Source organism: Aedes aegypti, chromosome 3 (assembly GCF_002204515.2).
Source record: "Aedes aegypti strain LVP_AGWG chromosome 3, AaegL5.0 Primary Assembly, whole genome shotgun sequence".
Lineage (NCBI taxonomy): Eukaryota > Metazoa > Arthropoda > Insecta > Diptera > Culicidae > Aedes > Aedes aegypti.
In genome coordinates this window covers 50,903,947-50,927,352 of record NC_035109.1, presented here as the reverse complement: position 1 = coordinate 50,927,352, position 23,406 = coordinate 50,903,947, and the positions used below count along the sequence as shown (strand labels likewise).

General features: G+C 44.6%; 1 protein-coding gene across 3 annotated transcripts in view; it reads right to left on the bottom strand.

Annotated features, from left to right (window-relative positions):
- Positions 1-6,546: 6,546 nt before the first annotated feature.
- Positions 6,547-23,406, bottom strand: part of LOC5564550 (zinc finger MYM-type protein 4) — a 59,515-nt gene continuing 42,655 nt past the window's right edge. For 2 of the 3 annotated variants that reach the window (XM_021852015.1, XM_001648850.2), the window contains exon 8: positions 6,547-7,850. In XM_021852015.1, the coding sequence (XP_021707707.1) occupies positions 7,676-7,850 (175 nt within the window). In that variant the 3' untranslated portion in view covers positions 6,547-7,675. The remainder of the gene's footprint in view (positions 7,851-23,406) is intronic. The other variant, XR_002501894.1, reaches the window with a different exon arrangement.

Below are 23,406 nucleotides of genomic sequence, written 5' to 3'. Positions count from 1 at the left end.
TTCATTCTGCACTACTTTCAGCCATAGACAAATAGCTCTCTGTTCTTCACACGGTTGAATTTGCTTGATACTCGATTTACGCTTGCACATATCAATGAACTTACGTACATAAGCCGTCGATCGGATTGATCTTCTCCATTGACTAAACCGGTTTACGTCGGGTAGAATTGACTCACTTTCCATCACTGTGTTCACGACTGGTGTTTCGGAACAAAATTCATCGATATCGGCTTCGAATGCATGGTCATTTGCAACCATCGTTGACCAATCGGTGACATTTTGCTTCAGCATATTCGGTCCGGTGAACCACCTTCCAGTCGTAGAAATATCCAGCTCTTCCGCATCTCGTGTTCCCTCATCAGCAACGTTTTCCAGAGTGGTGACATAAAGCCAATCGTCTGGGGACGACTGTTCCAAAATTTCTCCAACTTTATTTGCAACAAATGTTTTCAATGCTTTCTTCGTTTTCAGCCAACATAACACCGTGCGACTATCAGTCCAGTACACAGTTTTGTGCACTTGAACGCCCATCTCTTCTTTGATCATCAAAGAAAGGCGGTAACCCAGTAAGGCAGCTTGCAATTCTAGTTTTGGAATTGACATAAAACGTACTGGAGCAACTCTTCCTCTTGAAGCGACAAAGGAAACATCAATTTTTTCGGCTTTCATAACTCTCAAGTAGGCTACTGCATTCATTGCCATGGTGCTTGCGTCACAAAACACATGCAGTTCGACCTGATCGCAACTACGAAGATTAGCACTGTAACAACGGGTGACGCGAACATCTGTGATTGTCAAAAGATTGCTCAACCATTTCAACCACTTTTTCCTAGCTCCATCCTCCAGCTGGTCATCCCATCCAATACCACTGCGCCAGATTTGTTGAATTAAAATCCTTCCCCTAATCGTCATTGGGGTGACGAATCCAAGTGGGTCGAAAATTGACATCACCACAGACAAAACTTCACGTTTGGTTGGTACGCGCTTGCCTGTGATTATAGCTGAATCAATCTTGCAGAAGTTGGAGGCGAAAGTGAAGCAGTCGCTCTCACTATTCCATAGTAAACCAAGAACTCGATGCACTCCGTCACTAATATCTGAACTGGACGTGTCTGCTTGCAGGTTAAGTGGTATGGTGTTCAAAACCTCTTTCGTGCTGCACCGAAAATTTCGAATTTCGAACCCACCGGCTTTATGTACTTGGATTACGTCCTGGATTAATTCCGCAGCCTTCAACTCGTCGTCTTCGCTTCCCAAAAAATCATCAACATAATGATCATGCACGATAGCATTGCAAGCATCAGGGTATTCATCGGCATGGAGCTGTGCGTTGTGATTCTTTATGTAGTGAGCGATAAATGGAGATGAATTAGCGCCAAAAATCATTGCTTTCATCCGAAAAGTTTCCACGGGCTCACTGGGACTGCTTCGATAAACAAAACATTGAGACCAACTGTCTGCTTCAGAGATCCAGATCCGATTAAACATTTCTTTAATGTCACCAACGAATCCAATTTTTCCCCGGCGGAACCGTAGAATCACTCCTTGCAACGATTTTAGAAGATCCGGTCCGGTGATGAGCACGTCGTTCAAGCACATGCCATTTGACTTCGCAGCAGCGTCAAATACAATTCGAATTTTGCCTGGCTTCATCAAGTTCTCGACAGGAAAATGTGGCAGATACCAAAGATTATCTCTCGAATCTTTAAGCTCTTCGTCTGTAACAGGAACAGCATACTTCTTCTCTAGATAGCCTTGCATTATCTCAGCATATTTATCACCAATTCCCATCTTGGCAATTTTACGTTCAGTACACTTTAAACGAGATAAAGCCATCTTCCTGCTCTCTGGGAACGGAGTTGAGTTCTTGTAGGGTAGACTCACAACGAACTGTCCATCCACGAAATGAGTAGAGTGTTCCATGACTGCCAAAGCACGTCTATCATCCTCTGAACGCTGTCGATTCGGTTTGCTGATCACAACTCCCATGCTCTCTAGCATAATATACGATGTCACCAGGTCATGTAGATTCTCATCAGCATCACAGTAACAGTACCAGAATACTCTTCATTCGTATTTACCATCACTGGTCCGTGCACTACCCACCCCAAAGGGCATTTCGAAATAGCTGGGGCAGTGGCATCAGATTGATAGACTTCAGTTGTCTTGATAACGTTGATATGAGGTTGTCCAATCAGCAATAATGGAGATTCCCCATTCAAGCACTTCAAATCAGCTCTGTTGACATATGGATATCGCGACAATAGTTCTGGTACGTTTGCTTTTTGACCAGCCAGATTAAGCTTCCAAACTGTCCTAACTCCGGTAAGGTTGAAGAATGGTTTATCCGCCTGGTTTTCACCAACTTCGATTTGAACGTCTTCTGAGTTTTCATCCACCTGTTTCAATCCACTCATCAATGTGAAACAAAGCCGTTTGTTGCTTCCAGATATTCCTAGGATCTTGGCAACACCTGCATCCAAAATCGTCATATTCGATCCCTCATCGATCAGGGTGGGTATCTCAATTACACCTTTGGGGACGCGAATCTTTACCGTCAATATCTTCAACAACGCTTGGGTGAAGACTCGGTGATCGGTTTTCATTACATTAACGCTGGGTTTATTTTGCGGAATAGAGAGGGGTGTCGCTGCTGTTGCTATTTCGGCCTTATGCAACAACGCATGATGATACCGAGTGCACCCTTCCACTGGACACTTTTGCCGTTTGTCACACCGTCCAATGTGAGTACGCAAACAACAAAAGCATTGTTTCAAATCAATCGCGGTTTGGAATCTACGCTTTGGATCAGCGGACTTGAACGCATCACACATTGTCACGTCATGAACTTCTTTGTGGCAAACCCCACACTTTTTCGATTCGCCTTTTCTAGTGTCGCTTCTTACGTTCGATTGTCCGTGTTGAGATGCGTCAAAAAACCCACCAGCAGTTAATGTGCAATTTATGGATGAAGCGTATTTTCCAGTTTGCTCCACCCACGCTGCAAAATCCAATACAGTCGGATCGTGAATACCGCACTCCGTAATATGACGACCCCACATCATCACTTGGTATTGCGGCAGCTTTTGAAGAAGCATTCCCAAAAGTTCTGGGTTGTAGATGTGCTGTTTCAAACTTTTCACCCCTGCAGCTAGGTTCCGAACTACACCATCGAACTCGATGAATGTCGACCAGTCAGACACCACTGGAAAATACTTGACTTCGTCGATTAAAGCACGAAGGAGCAGTTCTGGTCTACCGAAGCGTAGTTCAAGTGCCTTTATTATTTCCTCACCGTCTACGGACGACATCAGCATATGGAGAACAGCTTCACGGGCCTTTCCGACTAGACATTTGTTGAGCCGCACTACATTCTCGATTCCTGAATATTCTCCCGCTTCTGTAGACAAACGGTATTGGTTTATGAACAGCTGCCATTCACGAACATTTCCATCAAAGACTGGTAGGTTGTTGCTACCCGCGCTTCGTGCTAGCATGCGCTGCATAGATTTGGTGATTTGTAACATTTCGGCGTTGACATCTCCAAGTTGCTCTCCGTGGTCTCGCTGCACATTAGCTGTTCCGGTTGAACTGGATAGAATTGGTGGTTGCTCGTTTATCACGAGATCCCTTGGTTGAAAGCTGGACTTCAGCAGGGGCGTTGAGCTTGCCCTGAGCTGTTGTGAAATCGACTCTTGTGAGGAAGTGGAACTGGATTTCAGTTGTAAGTTCTGTATCCACTGCTGTACACGATCTAGGTCAGCATCGTGAACTATCAAACAAGGATCTACATCCCGCTGCTCAACCAATTCTTCATTCAGCTCTGCTTCCGCAATTTTCAACTCCAGTTCAGCTTTAAGTAGCTTCTGCTGCCTCTCCATTCTGGTTTTTGCTTCTTGCTCTTCCAGCTGCGCTGATTTTCTTTCCGTTTCCAGTTTTGCCTTCATCACTGTTACTTGAACACTTTTAGAAGAAGATACACTTCTTGTAATCGAAACGCCTCTCTGGTCGCCTCCTGGTCGCTGAGATTGCATCGAAAATCCGTACTCCGTAGTTTGTGCCATCAACGACATTGGTGGCGGCGTCAGCGTTCGCGATGGCTCTTTCTCCAACACATTCTTGGCTTCATCGGTCATCGAAAATAGTCGCTCCATGATGGCTACTGCAACATTTTGTTTCGAACAAGCCGCATCTCCGATTGGAACATCCAATATTTCACACGTAGTTTGTACATGTTCTGGTTCTGCATCTTCGATGATTCGCATCCTAACCTCAAACTGAGGAGATCGTCGTTCGAAATCAAAGCCTTCGAACCGCAGTACTCTCCTCCTTATCCAATTCAGCGTCGTGTCATCACAATACAGAATCTTGTGCAGCAGAACCAGATCGACAGGCCTCGCAGCGTCGATCCTGTCGGCCATTACTCCACCGTCAGCAAAAACTTTCATTTCTCAGCCTTCTCTCATAAACTGTTGTCCACTTCGCATATATCCGGCTCGAAGGACCACTTATGTAACAACCAAACACATTTTATCTGTTTTACATGTTTATTTGATACGATTGCGAAAAATACAAAATAATGGCGTCTGGTGCGCCCGCGATCGCGAAAAACTTATAACTCATGAGCTGGCGGAATTCGAGGGGTGCCAACTTTTTTTTTCTACTTTTCTGCTAGGGATACTCCTTTTGTCCGACCATTCGACAAGATGATAGCAGAGGGTTTTTACGTTCCCTTACAATTCGCGAAGCAAACAAATTGAAAAAATAATACCCCGGCTGTTGAGCCCGGCTCCCCGCATAACACCTTCTAGCGCAATATTGAACAACAGGCACGAACGTCCATCACCTTGTCGTAGTCCCCGGCGGGATCCAAACGGACAGGAATGTTCGCCTGAAACCTTCACACAGTTGCACTCCATCCATCTGTTGGAATAGAAGTAGTGTCGCACCTTAGGTAGGAGAATCGTCGGTTGAGAAGCATGCGTCGTCGTAGGTAAATGTGTGGAAGATTCGTTGAGAGAGGTATGATATTTGTGTAGAATGTTGAATTGTAAAAGTATACCTGGTTTGAATAAAGAGAGTGACAGCTGCTGATTGAAGCATCAGTCAGTAGCTGCCCAGTTGAAGGAAACATCCTAGCACATCTCGGCTCGTTGCACTCCAACATGAATTTCTCCAAAATTATCTCAAGAAAAGTCTGGAGTTCATCCAGTGATTCTTCCAAGATTCCCGTTTATGACATTTTTATGAACTCAACCAATAATTTTGCCAGAGATGCATTCACTGATTTCTTGGAATTTCCTTCGATTATCGGATCAGATTTTTTTAAACCAAGAATTTCAATAATAATATCTCTAGTTACTCCTGAGATTCTTCCTACGATTTCTTCAGAGAACCCAGCAGAAATTCTTTGAAAAATTTGGCAAAGAAGGTCTCAACGCAGGATTTTTTCCAGAGATGCCTCCTCGGAATCATCAAGTAGTACTTGTTTATAGACGTTAATGGTACAATGCCCAAGAAAAAACCTGAAAGTGTCGCTGAAATAAATCCTATAGTAGTCTCTGATGAAACTTCTGTATAAATTCTTGACGAACTCTTGCGATAATCTCTGGAGCTCTGAGGAAATATTGGATGTTTTTCTATATAACCCCTGGATAAAATTCTGCAGGATTCTCTGTTGGACAGAATCTCTTATGTAGACTTAGTAGTAATAGTTGATGTTGAGTTTTGAGGAGTTCTTTACTGGAACGCTGGGAAAAAGATCCGCTCCTTTGGAAAACACCATCATCTCGTCATCCTTAAAGTTTCCTGACTCCAATAGTTTCAGGGAGAAATCCTGGGTATTTTTAACCGACCTAGTGGGGAAGGGGTTCGGCATACATTGGAATTCCTTGACTAGCCATGTCGCCAGCTTATGAGTGGGCGATCCGTCTGCCGAAATTATTTCTCGCATTTCCTTTCCTGGCATGTAGATTTTCAGAAGTTCTGGCAAAATGGGGATTTATACACTAGCAGATGATGATCTACTAAATCCAGGCACTTACCTGAGAGCTTGCTACAAAATCGTTCCGCTTTCGTCCTCGAAATGATCCTCCATCTTGCTCTAGAAACGGACGCCAGCACGTTCACAACATCATCATCTTGAGGTTTCCCCTGCTCATTGCTCTGTTTTGTGATTATCACTACCAAACTAAAAATCCAACATGTGCTTTCAATTACTTCCTGGTTTTATTTCTAATCTGTATGCTTTTTGACCAATAGAATTATATTTTGCTTATCATTGTTTGTCAATGTGTCTATATATGTGTGTGTCTGTGATTTGTGACTTATCCGATAGTATTTTACAGTGAAAAAATATTCTTGTCTCTGTTTCCTCTGACCCTACACTGCAATCAAACAACATATCTAAATTAGCTCTCAGTATCTTGATATTTCACACACGGCAATCCTTGTACATTCTCTGACTCCATTATATCGTACATACTTACGCCAGTAAAATAAAAAGGGGAGGACCAGGTTCTCGGTTTCGAGAGTGTGTTAAGTTACTTTTTTTGAAGGAATCCTCGAAACAACCTCCCCGTTCGGAGATCCTTAACAGTTAGAATGTGTGCCATACTTCGGTTTTGTCCATTTCTCTAATTTATTAGACGCATACACTTACGGCTGAAAAGGTTTGAATCTGTTTAAATGTATTTTCTGCTTGCTAGAACTGTTTTTCTGTTTGTGTACTTCCTAAATCCATATTTCTCCATTTAAGCGAATGCTGCTGTAGGTGTTGATCACCACTATCAAGACTAAATTATAATATTTACAAAGACTCGTGTTCCTCTCGCTTAAAAGATAAACTTAAAATCGCGCTTATATTAAGAAACGGAGTGAGGGGAAACGAAATTATTACTGCGTTCTGACGGGTAAATAAAAGTGGGTTCTCTAAATCAAATAACAACAAAATAATCAATAAATTTGAGTCGCATATTAAGGGAGTTCGGTAAGAAACTTATCTTTCTGTCGATTTTGCCTTTTTCTACACGTTGGTAGAGTGGCGATGAATGGTGCTTTGCACCACCAAGTTTGGATCATTCCTGAAAAGATTTGAACTTTTTTCCTAGGACAACGATCGGATTGTGACCTTTCGGTAAAATAAGGTATTATTGACGAGGTTTGACCAGCCCTACCCGACAACAACATCCACAAAGTGCTCTCCCCATCATCATCATCATCAGCGGTGGAAGTTCATGATTCCGCTCCAGCGGCGATAGTAGTCATTGTAGTAGTAATCGTAATCCGGTGGTGGCGGAGGATGGGTCGTGTTGTTGGCCATGAAACTGGCTGGCTGCTGTTGACCCGATCCGGTTACCACGGCGTTGGCCGCGCTAGTGGAAGAGGAAGAAGAATTACCACCAGTAGTCGTTGAGGTTCCTGATGTGGAGTTCACCGATTGGGACCCACCATTGCTACCTTGCTGTTGTTGTTGTTGTTGCAATTGCTGCAGCGATGACTGCAGGCTGCGAAACGGAAGGGAACTGAGTGCATTGGCAACGTGATTCATCGAGCAAAAGTTGGCCACCGTGGCGGCGGTGCTCATGGCGGAGGAGTTGATGGAGTTGTTGATTAGGTTGTGGTTAGTGCTGTTGCTGCAGCTAGCACTGTCCTCGTCATCTTGGGACTCGTTTCATTAGCTGGTGAGCAGGGCGATGTTGATTTCCTTCACCATCTTAACCCTGTGCAACATTTTGCTGAGGGCATCCCTGCTGAGGGCCTGCGTCGAGTACCAGACGGGGGAATCCGGCACGCAGGATCGTTCCGGTTGCAGGTAGAACACGTCGTTGCGGGTCTTCACGCTTTCCGGGCTGAAAAGAGGGAAAATGATTAAAAGATAAGGACAAAAGTTCTCTCTGGGTTTATATGCTATAAAAGTAAGTTGAGAAGCAGACTCTGTCCCAGTTTCGACGTAAGTAGAAAAAGATCCCTCTAGGAGTTTCTTCAATATTTAGCAATCCCTCATAATTCATCCAGTAATACTTCTAGCGATTTCTCATGGGCTTTTCTTTAAACTTCCTCCAAGAAATGCTCTAAAAATTCGTCCAGGGAGTTCTCCAGAGATTCCTGCAGACATTAATTTAGAATTCCTTCCAAATCCTTCTAGCGATTTTACCAGAAATTCTTCCATACGTTCTCCCTTCAATCTCCTAGGAATCCCTCCAAGTAATTCTTCAGTACTTTTATCCAGGGTTTCGATTTTATTTCAACATAAGATAATTTCCTTCAGGGGTTCCTCTAGTTTTAATATTATTTCTGTTATTCCTAGGCAACTCCCACGGGGCAACATTTTTTTTTTCACCGATGCCTGTACTGCCGTTATACGCATAATTGTCCCATGTTCCAAAATATACAATCGAGAAAAACGCGTTTAAAGATTTTAACACATTTAGGCCTCGTATTGTCCAGGTGTGTGGTAAATTGAATTAAAATCTTTACAACAGTAGCGTGTTCATTAGAGTCAAGAGTTTTTATTACAGGAATAAAGTAAATTTAGCTAGGAAATTCAAAGTGGGACTGTTATGCCTAGAAATACAGGGGTTTTGGTGAATTTCTACGCATAACAGTCCCACTGATGGTAGTGACCAATTATGTGCTAAGCATACTGCTGTAGATGACCGTTCTTACGCATAGATTGTACCGAAGGTAGAGGACGTATATCATCAAGACTTTGTTAAGGCACCTAATGACGGCTCAAGTGACATGTGCCAAACGGAGCCACGTGTGGGGAAGTGAAAAAAAAAACGATTTTACAGTTTGGGATGGAAAGCAATGTATGAGTTAGTGGAAGAAAGAGTGGATGAGTGAGTTAGAGAGTTTATAAGATGTAATAAATTCATGTATCGACTTTTCCAGCTGCAGGCTTGACATGACATTCTACGAAGTAAATATTTAATTCAAAATTCACGACACAAATCTTCATACGATTTGACATTTCTTTGAACTTGGATTTCAAAAACATGATATGTGATACATCGCAAATGAAGCTTTAGAATCACCAACATATTTGCCACTTGTACCGAAGAACCAATTATCCGGAATAATCCAGTTTGTGGCCAGGTCACCCAAAACCTCTTAAACTATTCTTCTTTTGACTTGACTTTGACTTCATCAGGTTTGATATGTCGCAAGATAGGTCTCAGAACCGCCAATATAATGGCCACCTCCCCTGAAGAACAGAGTATCCAAAACAACCTGGCATGTTATCAAGTTATCCAAGAACCTTTGAATTACCCTTATTTAGCCTTGATTTGGGAATTTATGTAGTTTGATGTTGTCAGCTAGGTTTCAGAACCGATGGTTTAGAGACCATTTCCCCTAAGGAACCGGGAATTCGGAACAATCCTACATGTGGTCAAGTCATTCAAATACATTTGAACCACCTTTAAACTTGATTTGCAAATTCATGAAAATTGATATGTCGCAAGCCAGGTTTCAGATTCGCCAATATAATATGGCCACTTCAGCCAATGAACCGGTATTCGGAACAACCCAGCATGTGGCCAAGTCATCCAAAAACGGTCGAACTATTTTTATTTAGACTTGATTTACTAAATCATGAAGTTGATTTGTCGCAAGCCATGGACTCAAAATTATAGTGGTTACTGATTCTTCAAGTGGGATTATTTCAGTACTCCCCGTGATGAATCTGAAATTAAGGTAAATTTTTAATCGATGCCCCTGGTTCTAAAAACTAGAAAAATTTTGTGATCGACACTGAAAATTCAACTGAAATTCATTGAAAAATGGATGGGAAATAAAATGTTGATATTGAAAATTTCAATCAAATCTGACGTCAGGCCCGCATGAATGATTAATGCATCCCGATAATACAAACACATAAAACAGGTTGTGTTCTACATGAAATGTAAAGCCAACGTAAAAAGGTGTTCAAAACGATTTTTCCAAACACCATCTAATTCAAAACTGCCTACTGACTATTTTGTTCGAGATCAGCGCAGCGAATTGCATAGTGTGACAGTTATGCGTAGAAATACAGTAGTGGGTCAGTTATGCGTGGAAATTCAACAATGGGACAAATTGACTTGGCTTGCTTTGCATTGAGTTTCTGAACAAAGTTATTTTTTGGTAATTGTTTTCTAAAACTATACGTAAAAATAAACTGTTTGATGACAAAAAGTAAAAATGCACGAAAAGTAACATGGGACAATTATGCGTATAACGGCAGTGTAGGTATTCGAGATTACCTCAGAAATAACTGAACACTCTTAAATTATTTTACGGATTCCTGTAAAATCTCAACAGCTGAACAGTTCGGTGAAATAAATTAACGGAGTACGGTAAATGTTTACAGTATTCGGTGAAAAATCATCGCAATCCGTAAAATTTCGACGGAATTGCGGTGTTTTATTTCACCGAACTGTTCAGCTGTTGAGATTACTGTGAAATTCACCGTAAGAGCTTACTGTGAAGCGATTCGCTTAAAATTTTGCTGATCTGAAGTGTTCAGTAAACCAAATTGCTGAAAATCGTGTTTGACAGAAGAGCAAAGCTGTCACAATGTTAAATCCCATATACAGTGGCGCCTTTGTTTTGATGCGGTGAGCACTGACAAAAACTACCTTCAATGATCCATTAGCAGATTAGCAGAAAAAATCAGTAATTTGTGCTAAAAAGATAAATTTGCAGCACCAGTTTTTCATTTGGCTCATCCGGGAATTCCTTATGAGATTCCTCCAGTTACTCTTTCTGGAATTTCTTCAAAAATTTCTACGTATTTCCTCTAGAGACAAATACTGGAGAAGTTCGTGCAAGAATTACAGTCAAACCTCTTTTTTTTTTGTTTTTTACAAGGGGGAAATCTGCAAACAGATCCCCTGAGAAGATAACTCAGGGAATGCGGGGATGACGCACCAACGACGACCCGCTAAAACCAGCCTATGCACTGTGCATGAGCAATTCATTTAGAATTGCTCAAATGGTGAACAGTGCATCGACATGACCCTTGGACTCAGACCCTCATCTCCCCGGAACCACCTTACGGTATTTCTTCGGGAAGGGACCAGTGCATATAGCACAACACGTGTAGCAGAAGTAGCCTAGGCAAACTGCTTCTCCTAGCCGACTTAAACAATGTTACAAGGGACCAGCCTCGGCAGGGCTAATCCTCTACAGCCAACTCTTGGTCGGCGCGCCATAGACGCTGCAATTCTAACATAATGTGAGTGACAGCCGTAGTTACTGCATTCCAGCACTCGGCATCCGCACACATTCTCTCTATAATATTGTCGGGGGACGTGTCCCCTCCGCATGTAGTGAGCATGCGACCTCTCACAACAATGAAACGGGGGCAATCGAACACGACATGCTCCGCTGTTTCCTCTACACCAGCACAATTGGGGCACGCAGGAGATTCTGAGTGCCCGAACCTATGCAGGTACTGTCTATAGCAACCATGTCCTGACAGAAACTGCGTCAGGTGGAAGTTCACTTCCCCATGGCTTCTACCATACCAATCTGACACATTTGGTATTAGCCGATGGGTCCATCTACCCTTAGTGGAGTTATCCCATTCCTGCTGCCAGCTTCTGAGCGTTTCCTCTTTACACGTGTCGCGGACTCCTCTGGTACCCCTTTGGTTGAAGCATTGAGCATCTTCCTTGATGATGAGCCCGATGGGCGTCATCCCGGCTATGATGCACACGGCCTCTTTAGATACCGTCCGGTATGCACTTGCTACTCTTAAGCACATTATCCTGTACGTGCTTTCCAACCGCTTTAGGTTTCTTCTCGTTATAAGCGCTTTTGACCAGATTGGTCCTCCATACCTTAGTATGGATAGCGCCACGCTTGCCAGCAGCTTGCGTTTGCTGGCAATTACAGCAGAGCTGTTAGACATCATCCTCGAAAGCGCCGCTATAGCCGTAGATGCCCTTTTACAGGCATATTCAACGTGGCTAGCGAAGCTCAGCTTGTCATCAATCATTACCCCAAGATGCCTAAGGGATCGTTTGGACTCTATGGTGCAATCACCTACCGAGATAAGCGCCCGTTGCTCGGACTTGCGGTTGTTGACCACCACCACCTCAGTCTTGTGAAGGGCCAGTCCTAGTTTCCTAGACTTCATCCATTCCTCAACCAGGGAAATAAAGTGCGCTGCTGTCAACTCTACTTCCTCCATCGATTCACCATAGACCACTAGGGTGATATCGTCGGCGAAGCCAACAATCTTAACACCCGTCGGAAGGGGCAGCCTCAGTACGTCATCGTACATCGCATTCCATAACAGCGGGCCCAGGATTGAACCTTGAGGTACTCCCGCGGTAATTCGAACGCTTTTCTGCCCCTCCTCTGTGTCATACAGTAGAATCCTACCATCAAAATAGCTTTCTAGAAGCTTACACAACTGCACCGGTACCTTGAGGCGGTGAAGCGCGTGTGCTATTGCTTCCCAGCTTGCGCTGTTGAACGCATTCTTCACATCCAGAGTGACAACCGCGCAGTAACGGATGCCGCTCCTTTTATGCTCGATTGCCACCTCAGCTGTTTGAACGACCGACTGGATGGCGTCCAGAGTAGATTTACCTTTTCTGAATCCAAACTGGTTGTTGGACAGGCCGTCCGCACTCTCCGTAGACGGTACTAGTCTGTTGAGAATCAACCTCTCCAATAACTTGCCTGTCGTATCTAGTAGACAGATAGGTCTATACGCCGACGGGTCACCTGGTGGTTTCCCCGCCTTTGGTAGTAGCACCAATTTCTGTCGCTTCCATACATCCGGGAAGATTCCTTGATCAATGCAGCGTTGCATCGTGGTTCTGAACATGTCCGGATCCGTGTTCACTGCCGCTTTTAAGGCAACATTCGGGATACCATCGGGTCCCGGTGCCTTGTTTGACGCGAATGATTTCACGACTTCTGCCAGCTCTTCGTTCGTCACTCTCGCCACTTCTTCTTCTTCATCTGCCGCATACGGCACTGGGGGCCATGGGCTTATGGGATGGTGCGGGAAAAGTACATCGATTATCGATCGCAGCAACTCGGGCGATTTCTCTTGGGGCGCTATGGCTCCTTTGGTCTTAGCCATTACCACTCTGTAGGCGTCACCCCATGGACTAGAATTGGCACTCTCGCATAGGCTTTCAAAGCATGCCCGTTTCCGACTCTTGATTTCCTTTTTGAGAGCCAACTTTGCCTCTCTGAATGCTGCACCGCGTTCCTCTCTTTGTGCTTCTGTGCGTGCGCGTTGCATTCTTCGTCTAGCCCGAAGGCAGATTGCTCGAAGATTTGCAATTGATTCGCACCACCAATACACCGGCGGCCTGTTCTCTCTAGGAGGGGCTTTTCTCGGCATGGAAGCATCACACGCTCGTGATATCACAGCAACTAGCTCTTCACCGTTTAGGTCCAGAGTGTTCCGTTCGCGCCTCAGGGCTTCAGTGAATACTTCGCCGTCGAAGCGCGCTGTTTTCCATCCTCGGGCTTGGATCGAGTTACATCGCGCTGCCTTCCGCCCGCCTGGTATTATACTATAGCGAATCGATTGATGATCGCTATGAGTATAACCGTCATCAACGCGCCAGTTCATGGTACCTAAAAGGTTAGGACTACAAAACGTCACGTCGATAATCGATTCTGCACCATTTCTGCGGAAGGTACTCACTGTACCCACATTTGCCAGCTCTACATTTAAAGCGGCCAGGGATTCCAGCAATAGTTGGCCTCTTTGATTGGTGCAGCGGCTACCCCACTCCACTGCCCATGCATTAAAGTCGCCAGCTATCACTACTGGCTGCCGATTAGCTAGTTCGGCTATCATCCTGTCGACCATGTGGGAAAATTCCTCAATCGACCACCTTGGGGGCGCGTAACAACTGCAATAGAACACGCCGTTGATTTTTGCTATCGCAAAACCGTCATTTGAGCTAGAGACTACTTCTTGGATTGGGTATCGTCCTGTCGTCCCTATAGCTGCTAACTGTTGAGACCTATCCGCCACCCAGTTCCCGTTGTTGGCTGGTATGCGGTATGGGTCCGATAGTAACACCACGTCAGTCTTGGTTTCCGAGACTGACTGCCAAAGCAGCTGCTGGGCTGCATCACAGTGGTTTAAATTTAACTGTGTTACTTCCGTTTTGGCTGCTTTGATACTCCGCTTGTGCCCGGACATTTGGGTCCGCCCGTTAAGTGTCCGTTGTCTGCTCTGTCGACACATATTAGGCACTTAGCGATTTGCTTACAATCGCTTGCCCTATGGCCTTCAGCGCCGCATTTTCTGCACATCTTACTTCTGTCGGGACCATTGCAATTCCACGACTTATGGCCCTTCCCGAAACACTTGAAGCAAACTTCAGGAGGCTGTTGTATGCTCAGGCGGCAAACCGACCAGCCTACCTTGAGTATGCCCAAGTTCTTCGCTTTGTTGGCCTCTGCGACCGGCAGCCTGATCGCCGCCACCTGGGTGCCCTGCGGGCCCTTTCTAAGGTGAATGGCCTTACTGGCTATGTCGATGTCACACTGCTCTTTGAGGGCAGCCGAGACCTCCGCTGCATCGGTGACCTCATCCAGATTTTTACACTGGAGAGTCGCTTCAGCAGTAAGGGATCTTACATCAACCTCGTCACCAAGTACTTCTTGTGCCAGTTGCTTATAGACTGCACCCTTTTCCTTGGCGTCCTTCTTTAAGACTAGGATCATTTCACCAATCCTAGTTCGCCTTATGCTTCGCACGTCTGCGCCCAATGGCGATAGCTTCTCTGTGCTTCGCATCGCCTTCAGAACCTCGGCGTATTTTGCTTCCTCCGTTTTGATAACGAGGGCTTCGCCTAAATTCCTACGTTTCGCTGTTTTCGGTTTAGCGCTCTCCTTGGGCTCCGTTTTCGGTTTCCTCTGTTTTTTCTTATTTCCAACTCGTATCCACGGGTTGCTGTTGCCTTGCGCCCGTGGTTCCTGTGGATGCACTGCCTGGTTCCGGTTAACCCGTGGCTCCTTTTTCTTGGCTTTCTTGGCCTTAGGATTGGTGTTGGCCTCTCCTTTGTTGCCATGTCCTCTTGATCGCGGGGCTTGGCTCGTGCCAGCTTTTCCGCTCTGGAGGACGGCCGCGTAGGTCACTTTTCCCTTAGCAACCATACGTCTTTTCGCCACGTATTCATCCCCGGAAGCTTCCCTCTTCCGTATCGCATATCGAATAATATCATCAGATATATTCGCGTTGCCTGTGAAGGAAAACACTTCGGTCTGACACGACCTAGTGTCTTTTTGGCCTTCTACCTTGCCAAGTTGTTCCTTGGCTTTCTCGTAGTCCTGCTTTGCAGCTAGGACTGATTGTCGCAATTTCAGTAGACTTGTTTTCAAGTCTTTGCTGATATTTGTTTTGCTCTTAACATACTCGATGATGACATCAAGTTGCTCAGCAGCTACCTGCATTTTAGGAAGGTACTCCCTATTGCGATCCATGGCCTCGATTAGTCCCGGGCCATCGGTCACCACACATGTTGCACTGGAGCGGCCAGTGCCTGCCGTCGTCACAGTATCTAGGCTTTTGCCCACACTGTTTTCAATAAAGTTGGTCGCCTCCTTCCTTGGCGGGAACCTTAGCCGGTTACTGATAGGTCCAGAAGCCTCTCCTTCACATTCCGCTGGTTGTTTGTTTTGGTTGATCATCTCTTATGGGTCCCCCTAAGAGCCGCTATCCATCTCCGCTGGAATAGTCGCCTTTATGATCCCATGGTTATCTATGCAAGCAGGGAGGCCATGCTAGGGTTGACATAGTCCTTTATGAGGTACTATGTTCAGAGCCAGATCGGCGCAGGTCAGGTAATGGCATCTGAGCCTACTCCCGCCCAGTTGGAACAACCAGGCGACGGATTTGGAACGTACTCTAAGGCCTGCCACGGTTTTACGGGACGGGGGCAGCCTGCGCCATTAACCCACTCGCCGTTTCGGGCCAGTGTCACCCGACCCTACTAAGGGAGTAGAATGTCGCCGCTGTCAGCCTTTTTTTTTTTTTTTGTTTTTTAGAAGGGGGAAATCTGCAAACAGATCCCCTGAGAAGATAACTCAGGGAATGCGGGGATGACGCACCAACGACGACCCGCTAAAACCAGCCTATGCACTGTGCATGAGTAATTCATTTAGAATTGCTCAAGTGGTGAACAGTGCATCGACATGACCCTTGGACTCAGACCCTCATCTCCCCGGAACCACCTTACGGTATTTCTTCGGGAAGGGACCAGTGCATATAGCACAACACGTGTAGCAGAAGTAGCCTAGGCAAACTGCTTCTCCTAGCCGACTTAAACAATGTTACAAGGGACCAGCCTCGGCAGGGCTAATCCTCTGCAGCCAACTCTTGGTCGGCGCGCCATAGACGCTGCAATTCTAACATAATGTGAGTGACAGCCGTAGTGACTGCATTCCAGCACTCGTCATCCGCACACATTCTCTCTATAATATTGTCGGGGGACGTGTCCCCTCCGCATGTAGTGAGCATGCGACCTCTCACAACAATGAAACGGGGGCAATCGAACACGACATGCTCCGCTGTTTCCTCTACACCAGCACAATTGGGGCACGCAGGAGATTCTGAGTGCCCGAACCTATGCAGGTACTGTCTATAGCAACCATGTCCTGACAGAAACTGCGTCAGGTGGAAGTTCACTTCCCCATGGCTTCTACCATACCAATCTGACACATTTGGTATTAGCCGATGGGTCCATCTACCCTTAGTGGAGTTATCCCATTCCTGCTGCCAGCTTCTGAGCGTTTCCTCTTTACACGTGTCGCGGACTCCTCTGGTACCCCTTTGGTTGAAGCATTGAACATCTTCCTTGATGATGAGCCCGATGGGCGTCATCCCGGCTATGATGCACACGGCCTCTTTAGATACCGTCCGGTATGCACTTGCTACTCTTAAGCACATTATCCTGTACGTGCTTTCCAATCGCTTTAGGTTTCTGTTCGTCCTAAGCGCTTTTGACCAGACTGGTCCTCCATACCTTAGTATGGATAGCGCCACGCTTGCCAGCAGCTTGCGTTTGCTGGCAATTACAGCAGAGCTGTTAGACATCATCCTCGAAAGCGCCGCTATAGCCGTAGATGCCCTTTTACAGGCATATTCAACGTGGCTAGCGAAGCTCAGCTTGTCATCGATCATTACCCCAAGATGCCTAAGGGATCGCTTGGACTCTATGGTGCAATCACCTACCGAGATAAGCGCCCGTTGCTCGGACTTGCGGTTGTTGACCACCACCACCTCAGTCTTGTGACGGGCCAGTCCTAGTTTCCTAGACTTCATCCATTCCTCAACCAGGGAAATAGAGTGCGCTGCTGTCAACTCTACTTCCTCCATCGATTCACCATAGACCACTAGGGTGATATCGTCGGCGAAGCCAACAATCTTAACACCCGTCGGAAGGGGCAGCCTCAGTACGTCATCGTACATCGCATTCCATAACAGCGGGCCCAGGATTGAACCTTGAGGTACTCCCGCGGTAATTCGAACGCTTTTCTGCCCCTCCTCTGTGTCATACAGTAGAATCCTACCATCAAAATAGCTTTCTAGAAGCTTACACAACTGCACCGGTACCTTGAGGCGGTGAAGCGCGTGTGCTATTGCTTCCCAGCTTGCGCTGTTGAACGCATTCTTCACATCCAGAGTGACAACCGCGCAGTAACGGATGCCGCTCCTTTTATGCTCGATTGCCACCTCAGCTGTTTGAACGACCGACTGGATGGCGTCCAGAGTAGATTTACCTTTTCTGAATCCAAACTGGTTGTTGGACAGGCCGTCCGCACTCTCCGTATACGGTACTAGTCTGTTGAGAATCAACCTCTCCAATAACTTGCCCGTCGTATCTAGTAGACAGATAGGTCTATACGCCGACGGGTCACCTGGTGGTTTCCCCGCCTTTGGTAGTAGCACCAATTTCTGTCGTTTCCATACATCCGGGAAGATTCCTTGATCAATGCAGCGTTGCATCGTGGTTCTGAACATGTCCGGATCCGTGTTCACTGCCGCTTTTAAGGCAACGCTGTCAGCCTCAAAGCATATTATCCAGTACATATACCGTTACTTGTCCTTTGTCGTGCGCTGCCAGTATACATAATTGGGGCCGTACTGGCGTTGGTCCCAATGTGCTCGAAGCACTCCTACTCGTAATTCCATGCCTTGTCCGTTTGTATCGCGACCAGTATGCCATAATCAGGATCTCACTGGTATCAATCCTGATGTGCCGGTTGGCACTCCTGTTAGTTTGGGCTAGGGTACTTTAAGCGGCACCGGTCGCTGTGACAGAGTTGCATTCGGATTTTTGTGGTTTTTATGAAGGTTCATCAGAGCCCACTGCGAACTTCACCACATCCTGGGCAACTCCCCAACTCGCAGAGGTCCTGGGGGGGGGGATCCGTTAAGCCCCTGGACTTTCGTCCCTGCTGCCCCAACAAAAAAAAAAACGCATAATGCGAAGCCATAAGGGTGAAAAATTTAAACTAATTTACAACATCCTTATAATCCCACCCTTATTTAGCCTCAGGTTTGAGACTGAAGAAGAGAAGCCGATTGTCTCGGAGAAGCACAAGGTCACCTGCACCATTGCTCCGGGTAGCACAGGAAGGGCACAATACTGTAGAGGGCGCCCTGGTACTCCACAGGCTCCGTTTGCGGTTAGGTTTTTTTAGACCCCCCTAACCATTCATTCTTAGGCACGGTAAGCTTAAAGCGACATGAATTAGGGGTCACCTGTGAGATGGACTTTTACCACCGGAACAGGCAGTCCGTAGTGTTAATTCTTAGCCAATTGAAACAACCGCTACCGACACTACACGGCTATCTAGGCTGTTCGGGAAAAGGAAGATAACATTGATGATTAACTCCTGCCGTGCCCAAACAGCCGACACAGTCAAACCTCTATGACTCGATATCTGAAGGGACCATCGACTCATGGAAATATCGAGTAGTGGAAACAAATGCTTTGGAAAGCAGTTTGAGGGGACCATCGTAGTAACCATGAAATTTTGGTTTTAGTATGGTTCCATGAGTCGATATCGAGTTATGGAACATCAAGGTGCGACTTCCAGATGATTGAATACTTGCATTATCGATTACATCAAGGTCGACAGTAAAGCTGCTGCGTTGAGTTCCAACCTTGGCAAGGACATCTGTTTGATAGGAGCCACTCTGGTTTTAGCAGTGAGCAGATTGACAATTATTTCCCCAGCTTCATTTGTTCCTTTGGCATACACAAGACCACCCTCAGTTTGGTCGTCGTGGTATCGGCCTTGACAACGGCAAGATGTGGAAGGTAGAAGCGCATACTGGTACTCGATTTCTTCAGCAATTCACGTTAAGATGACGTGTCAATTTTATTGAAGTCGTCGCACTGAAATAACGGATGCTCCATGGAGCATTTCGCGCTTTTTTCTCCTACTGCATGCAGCGAAGTGCAGCGACTGCAATTTCCTCTTGCCCACTGATTGCTTCATTTTGTCTTTCTTCACAGCTTCATTCGATGATTTTCCAGAGCGTCGCACCGGTTATCCAGAAACTTCACGATGGGTTTTCTTCGTCGATAATGCGTTGCGCCCAAAGCGATCGACTTTCTTTATCGAGATGGGTCGCGCGTGTTGTATTCTTCACTTAGGGCGTTCAATTGTCGAACCATCGGAAGTTGTGACGAGCTTACACAGGCTCTCGGCTGTGGAGGTGACAACCCCCGGCTGGTCCACGAATTCACGGATGCTGCTGGATGTGGAATCTGTTTCATCCGGGTTGTTGTCCGCAATATAGGTCACGAGAATGTTCTTTGCTTGAAAATACGCTCCGTTAAACTCCTCGCGGAAATTATATGCACGGAGCCAACAGCTTCCGGATAATCTTGATTCTCCTCGATGGTTGATTGTGTCTTCCGGAAGTTTCCAGCAAGTTCCTTCAGCTGCTCGAGCCTTTCTGTTGCCTCGCTGAAGGACGGCTTCCTTTCAGCAAGTTTCCCGGCTGCCGCTAGCTCTCCGACCACTTGCACCATTTGTGCGTTACGGATTCTCACGAGTTGCTCTATTCCCGGTTCGCGAAACCATCCGATTACGAAGGACCAATGTTTGGACCTTGGACTGGACCGGCGGAACACATCCAAATCGAAATAAAACCCGAACCGTTTTAATTTGGGTGCCGGTACCAATGGTTGTAATGTACCAGTAGATTGGACTAAGGAATAAAATGAACATTTTTCGATAAAAACGACATGTGCTATTTTTGGTGGATAGATCGTCTCTAGTTTAGTCGATTTGCCAAATTTCAGCTTTTTATTTTATCAAAAAGTCATACAAATAATTAAGTTTATGCAAAAAGTTTGCTCCCTTGCACCAGTAGTTGCCGTCGTGTTCCAGTAGTGGATCAACGGATGGAAGCAGTTTTTAAAATGGAGTATAAAAATGAAGAAAAGCCTTAGAGATGATCTTTATGCTTCATTCGAAAGATATTAATTGCTGTTCTGAGGAAAAAATGTTAAACTTATGTAAAAATTTACCATTTTGTTCAAAATTCCTTGTATCATTCCCGAACGTCTACTACTGGAGCACTAGCGCAACTACTGGAACACGTGTACCAATAGTGGCTCAAGCGATTTTATGTTAAAAAATTAGTTTTATCACTCTTTTTATATTTTTCCCATATAGTAGAGGTTGAAATCTTTCTGTTGACGCCAAAAGATCTCTGTTAAGGCTTTTAGTTATTTTGTTATGATTTTTTATAGCTTAGGTAGTCCACTAATGCCACCGGCACCTATCAAAAACGTCACATACTTCTCCGTTAATCGAATTCCTATTCATTTTATTGTACCTAATAACATCCATGTACAAAACCAATAAAAATCGTTATGAAACCTCATAATATTCATCTACCAATCCTCTGGATTGTACATGAACAAAAGTCATGTATGCTGTCAGATAAATGCTATGTGATTTGCTGATGTGAAAATTTAGTCGCTTTATAGCGGGACCCTAATGAAAGGCGGAAACACGAAAGGCGGAATCACAAAAGGCGGAAACTCAAAAGGCAGACTAACTTAGACGTGTAACAAAAGGCGGAAAATAACATAAGGCATAATCTAAAAAGGCGGAATTGTTCAAAAACGATTTTAAAATGCTTACTTAAGCTTCCAAACGATAATTAGACTGAGCTGTTTAGGTTCCTATTCATATCGACGTTTTCAAAATCTCTAAGCGGACTTAGAATTACTTTTGAAAAACGGTGTTTTTTTGTTTTTCAATTCATATGTACGTATTAGCCACTATCACCAAGAAATATCTTCCCACACCAGGTTGATGTTAGGTGAAATATCCGTCGCCTTTTTCTATTTCTTTTATTTATTGTCGACTGTTCAGCCTTAGGTTTGCGCTAAATTTTCGAGAAATCTAGCCAATTTCATTGCTTTTTTCTTCTTGGCAGTACGCCCCCACTGAGACACAGTCTGCTTCTCAGCTTAAGTTAAATAAGCATTTCCACCGTTATTACCTCAGAGCTTTCTTTGTCAAAATTGTCATTTTCGCATTCTTATATCGTGTAATTCTACGTCACTAGCCCGAAAGACACTTGCTCTAAAATAACATTCCCCGAATGATGGACATAGTCTATTCTTTGGAAAGAAATATCTAATACATTATCAGGGATTTTTCCTTCTTTTAATCATCGGCTATTCTTTCTGAACTTATCACCTTGAATATGTTTGGCGCCACTAGCAACTAAAGAGCCAGTTGAAATTGATTCTTCTTTGAAACATATACTGTTTTTTCACCTAATATTGCTGCTAGTGGTATTCAAGCTGCTCATATTCGCGTTAAGGTGAAGATGAATCGAAGCCAAACCTCGAATTTCCAGGAGCATAAATCTGAAAAACCAAACATCCGTTTTAGCTGAAAACTTAATCGATTGGTCACTAGCTGAGTTTTCAGCTGAAGCGGGTATTCGGTTCTTCAGATTTGTGCTCTTGGACATTTGAGACTTGGCTTCGATTCATCTTCACCTTAATGTTATGGCACAGAAAAACAGACGTAACAGCTAGAACAATTACTCATTTGAAACTTTGTCTCGCAAATGTTCGCATTGGCTCATGGAAACATCGAGTCATGGAACAGAAATACTTTGGAGAGCTGCACAGAATACAAAACTATTAAGTCATACTCTTTATACTTTACTTTACTTGTGAAACTTAAATTTGATTTGTGAACATGTGACATCATTCCTATCGTAGCATTACCATCCGGACAACTAGATCATTTTTTTTACAAATTTGCTCGAGGTGGGTAGGGATGACCTAGGAAAAGTATAACAGTTATGGTGGTTATACTGCCGTGAATGCAAGTCAGTCCCATCTGCATTTTCGTCAAAATTGAGTTGAATTCAGTTTTCAACATCTCTTCCAATGCTCTTTCAGCTGCGCTAATAAAATAATATGTTTTGTTCGGAAAAATTAGGAAAAAACAGCTAGTCAAATTGTCCCATAATGAAAAGTAATCGCATGTCAGTCCCACTACAGACTTTCGCACCGTGGAACACAAAAATGTAACTTGTTTTGATCATCTTTATATTTTTCTCGGAAAGATATCGTAGTGAAAAGCAAGTTGTGAAAGTTTCATTAAGATTGGAAAATGTTCCTAACCCCTGGAATTTTTTAAATATCCGTATGGAAAACGAGTTTGAAAACTTCACAGCCCATTTTCTCAGTGCTTATTTTTTACAGATGGGACTGTCTTTCGATTTACGGCAGTATAGTGGTTCCCTATTTGGCCATATGATAAATTTCGAAATCATTCACAATTTGAATCTTTTTGAATGGTTTAACGTGACGGCATATTTAATACCTCACAACTGAGACACAAAAAAATTTAAAATATGAAAACAATTCAATTAACACGTATAGCGAAATAGGGAACCATTATGTCCATCACTGGTACACCTACCATATATCACCTTTTTAATATTGTACACCGTAAAAGACTGTTTGAGGGGACCATAATATTAACCATGAAATTTAGGTTTAGTATGATATCATGAGTCGTTATAGAGTCATGGAACATCGACTCATGGAGGTTTTACTGTAAAAGCAAATCACAGAATCACATAAGCCTAATTTAAATTAGCCTTATGTGATTCCGCCTTTCGAGATTCCGCCTTTCGTGTTTCTGCCTTTCGTGATTCCGCCTTTTGTGTGTAGTCGCCTTTTGTTAATTCTGCCTTTTGAAATTCCGCCTTATGTGTTTCCGCCTTTCGTGTTTCTGCCTAACGTAGGACACCCCCTCTGGATTGTACATGAACAAAAGTCATGTATGCTGTCAGATAAATGCTATGTGATTTGCTGATGTGAAAATTTAGTCGCTTTATAGCAGTGTTTTCAAGATGGCGAATCTGGTTGA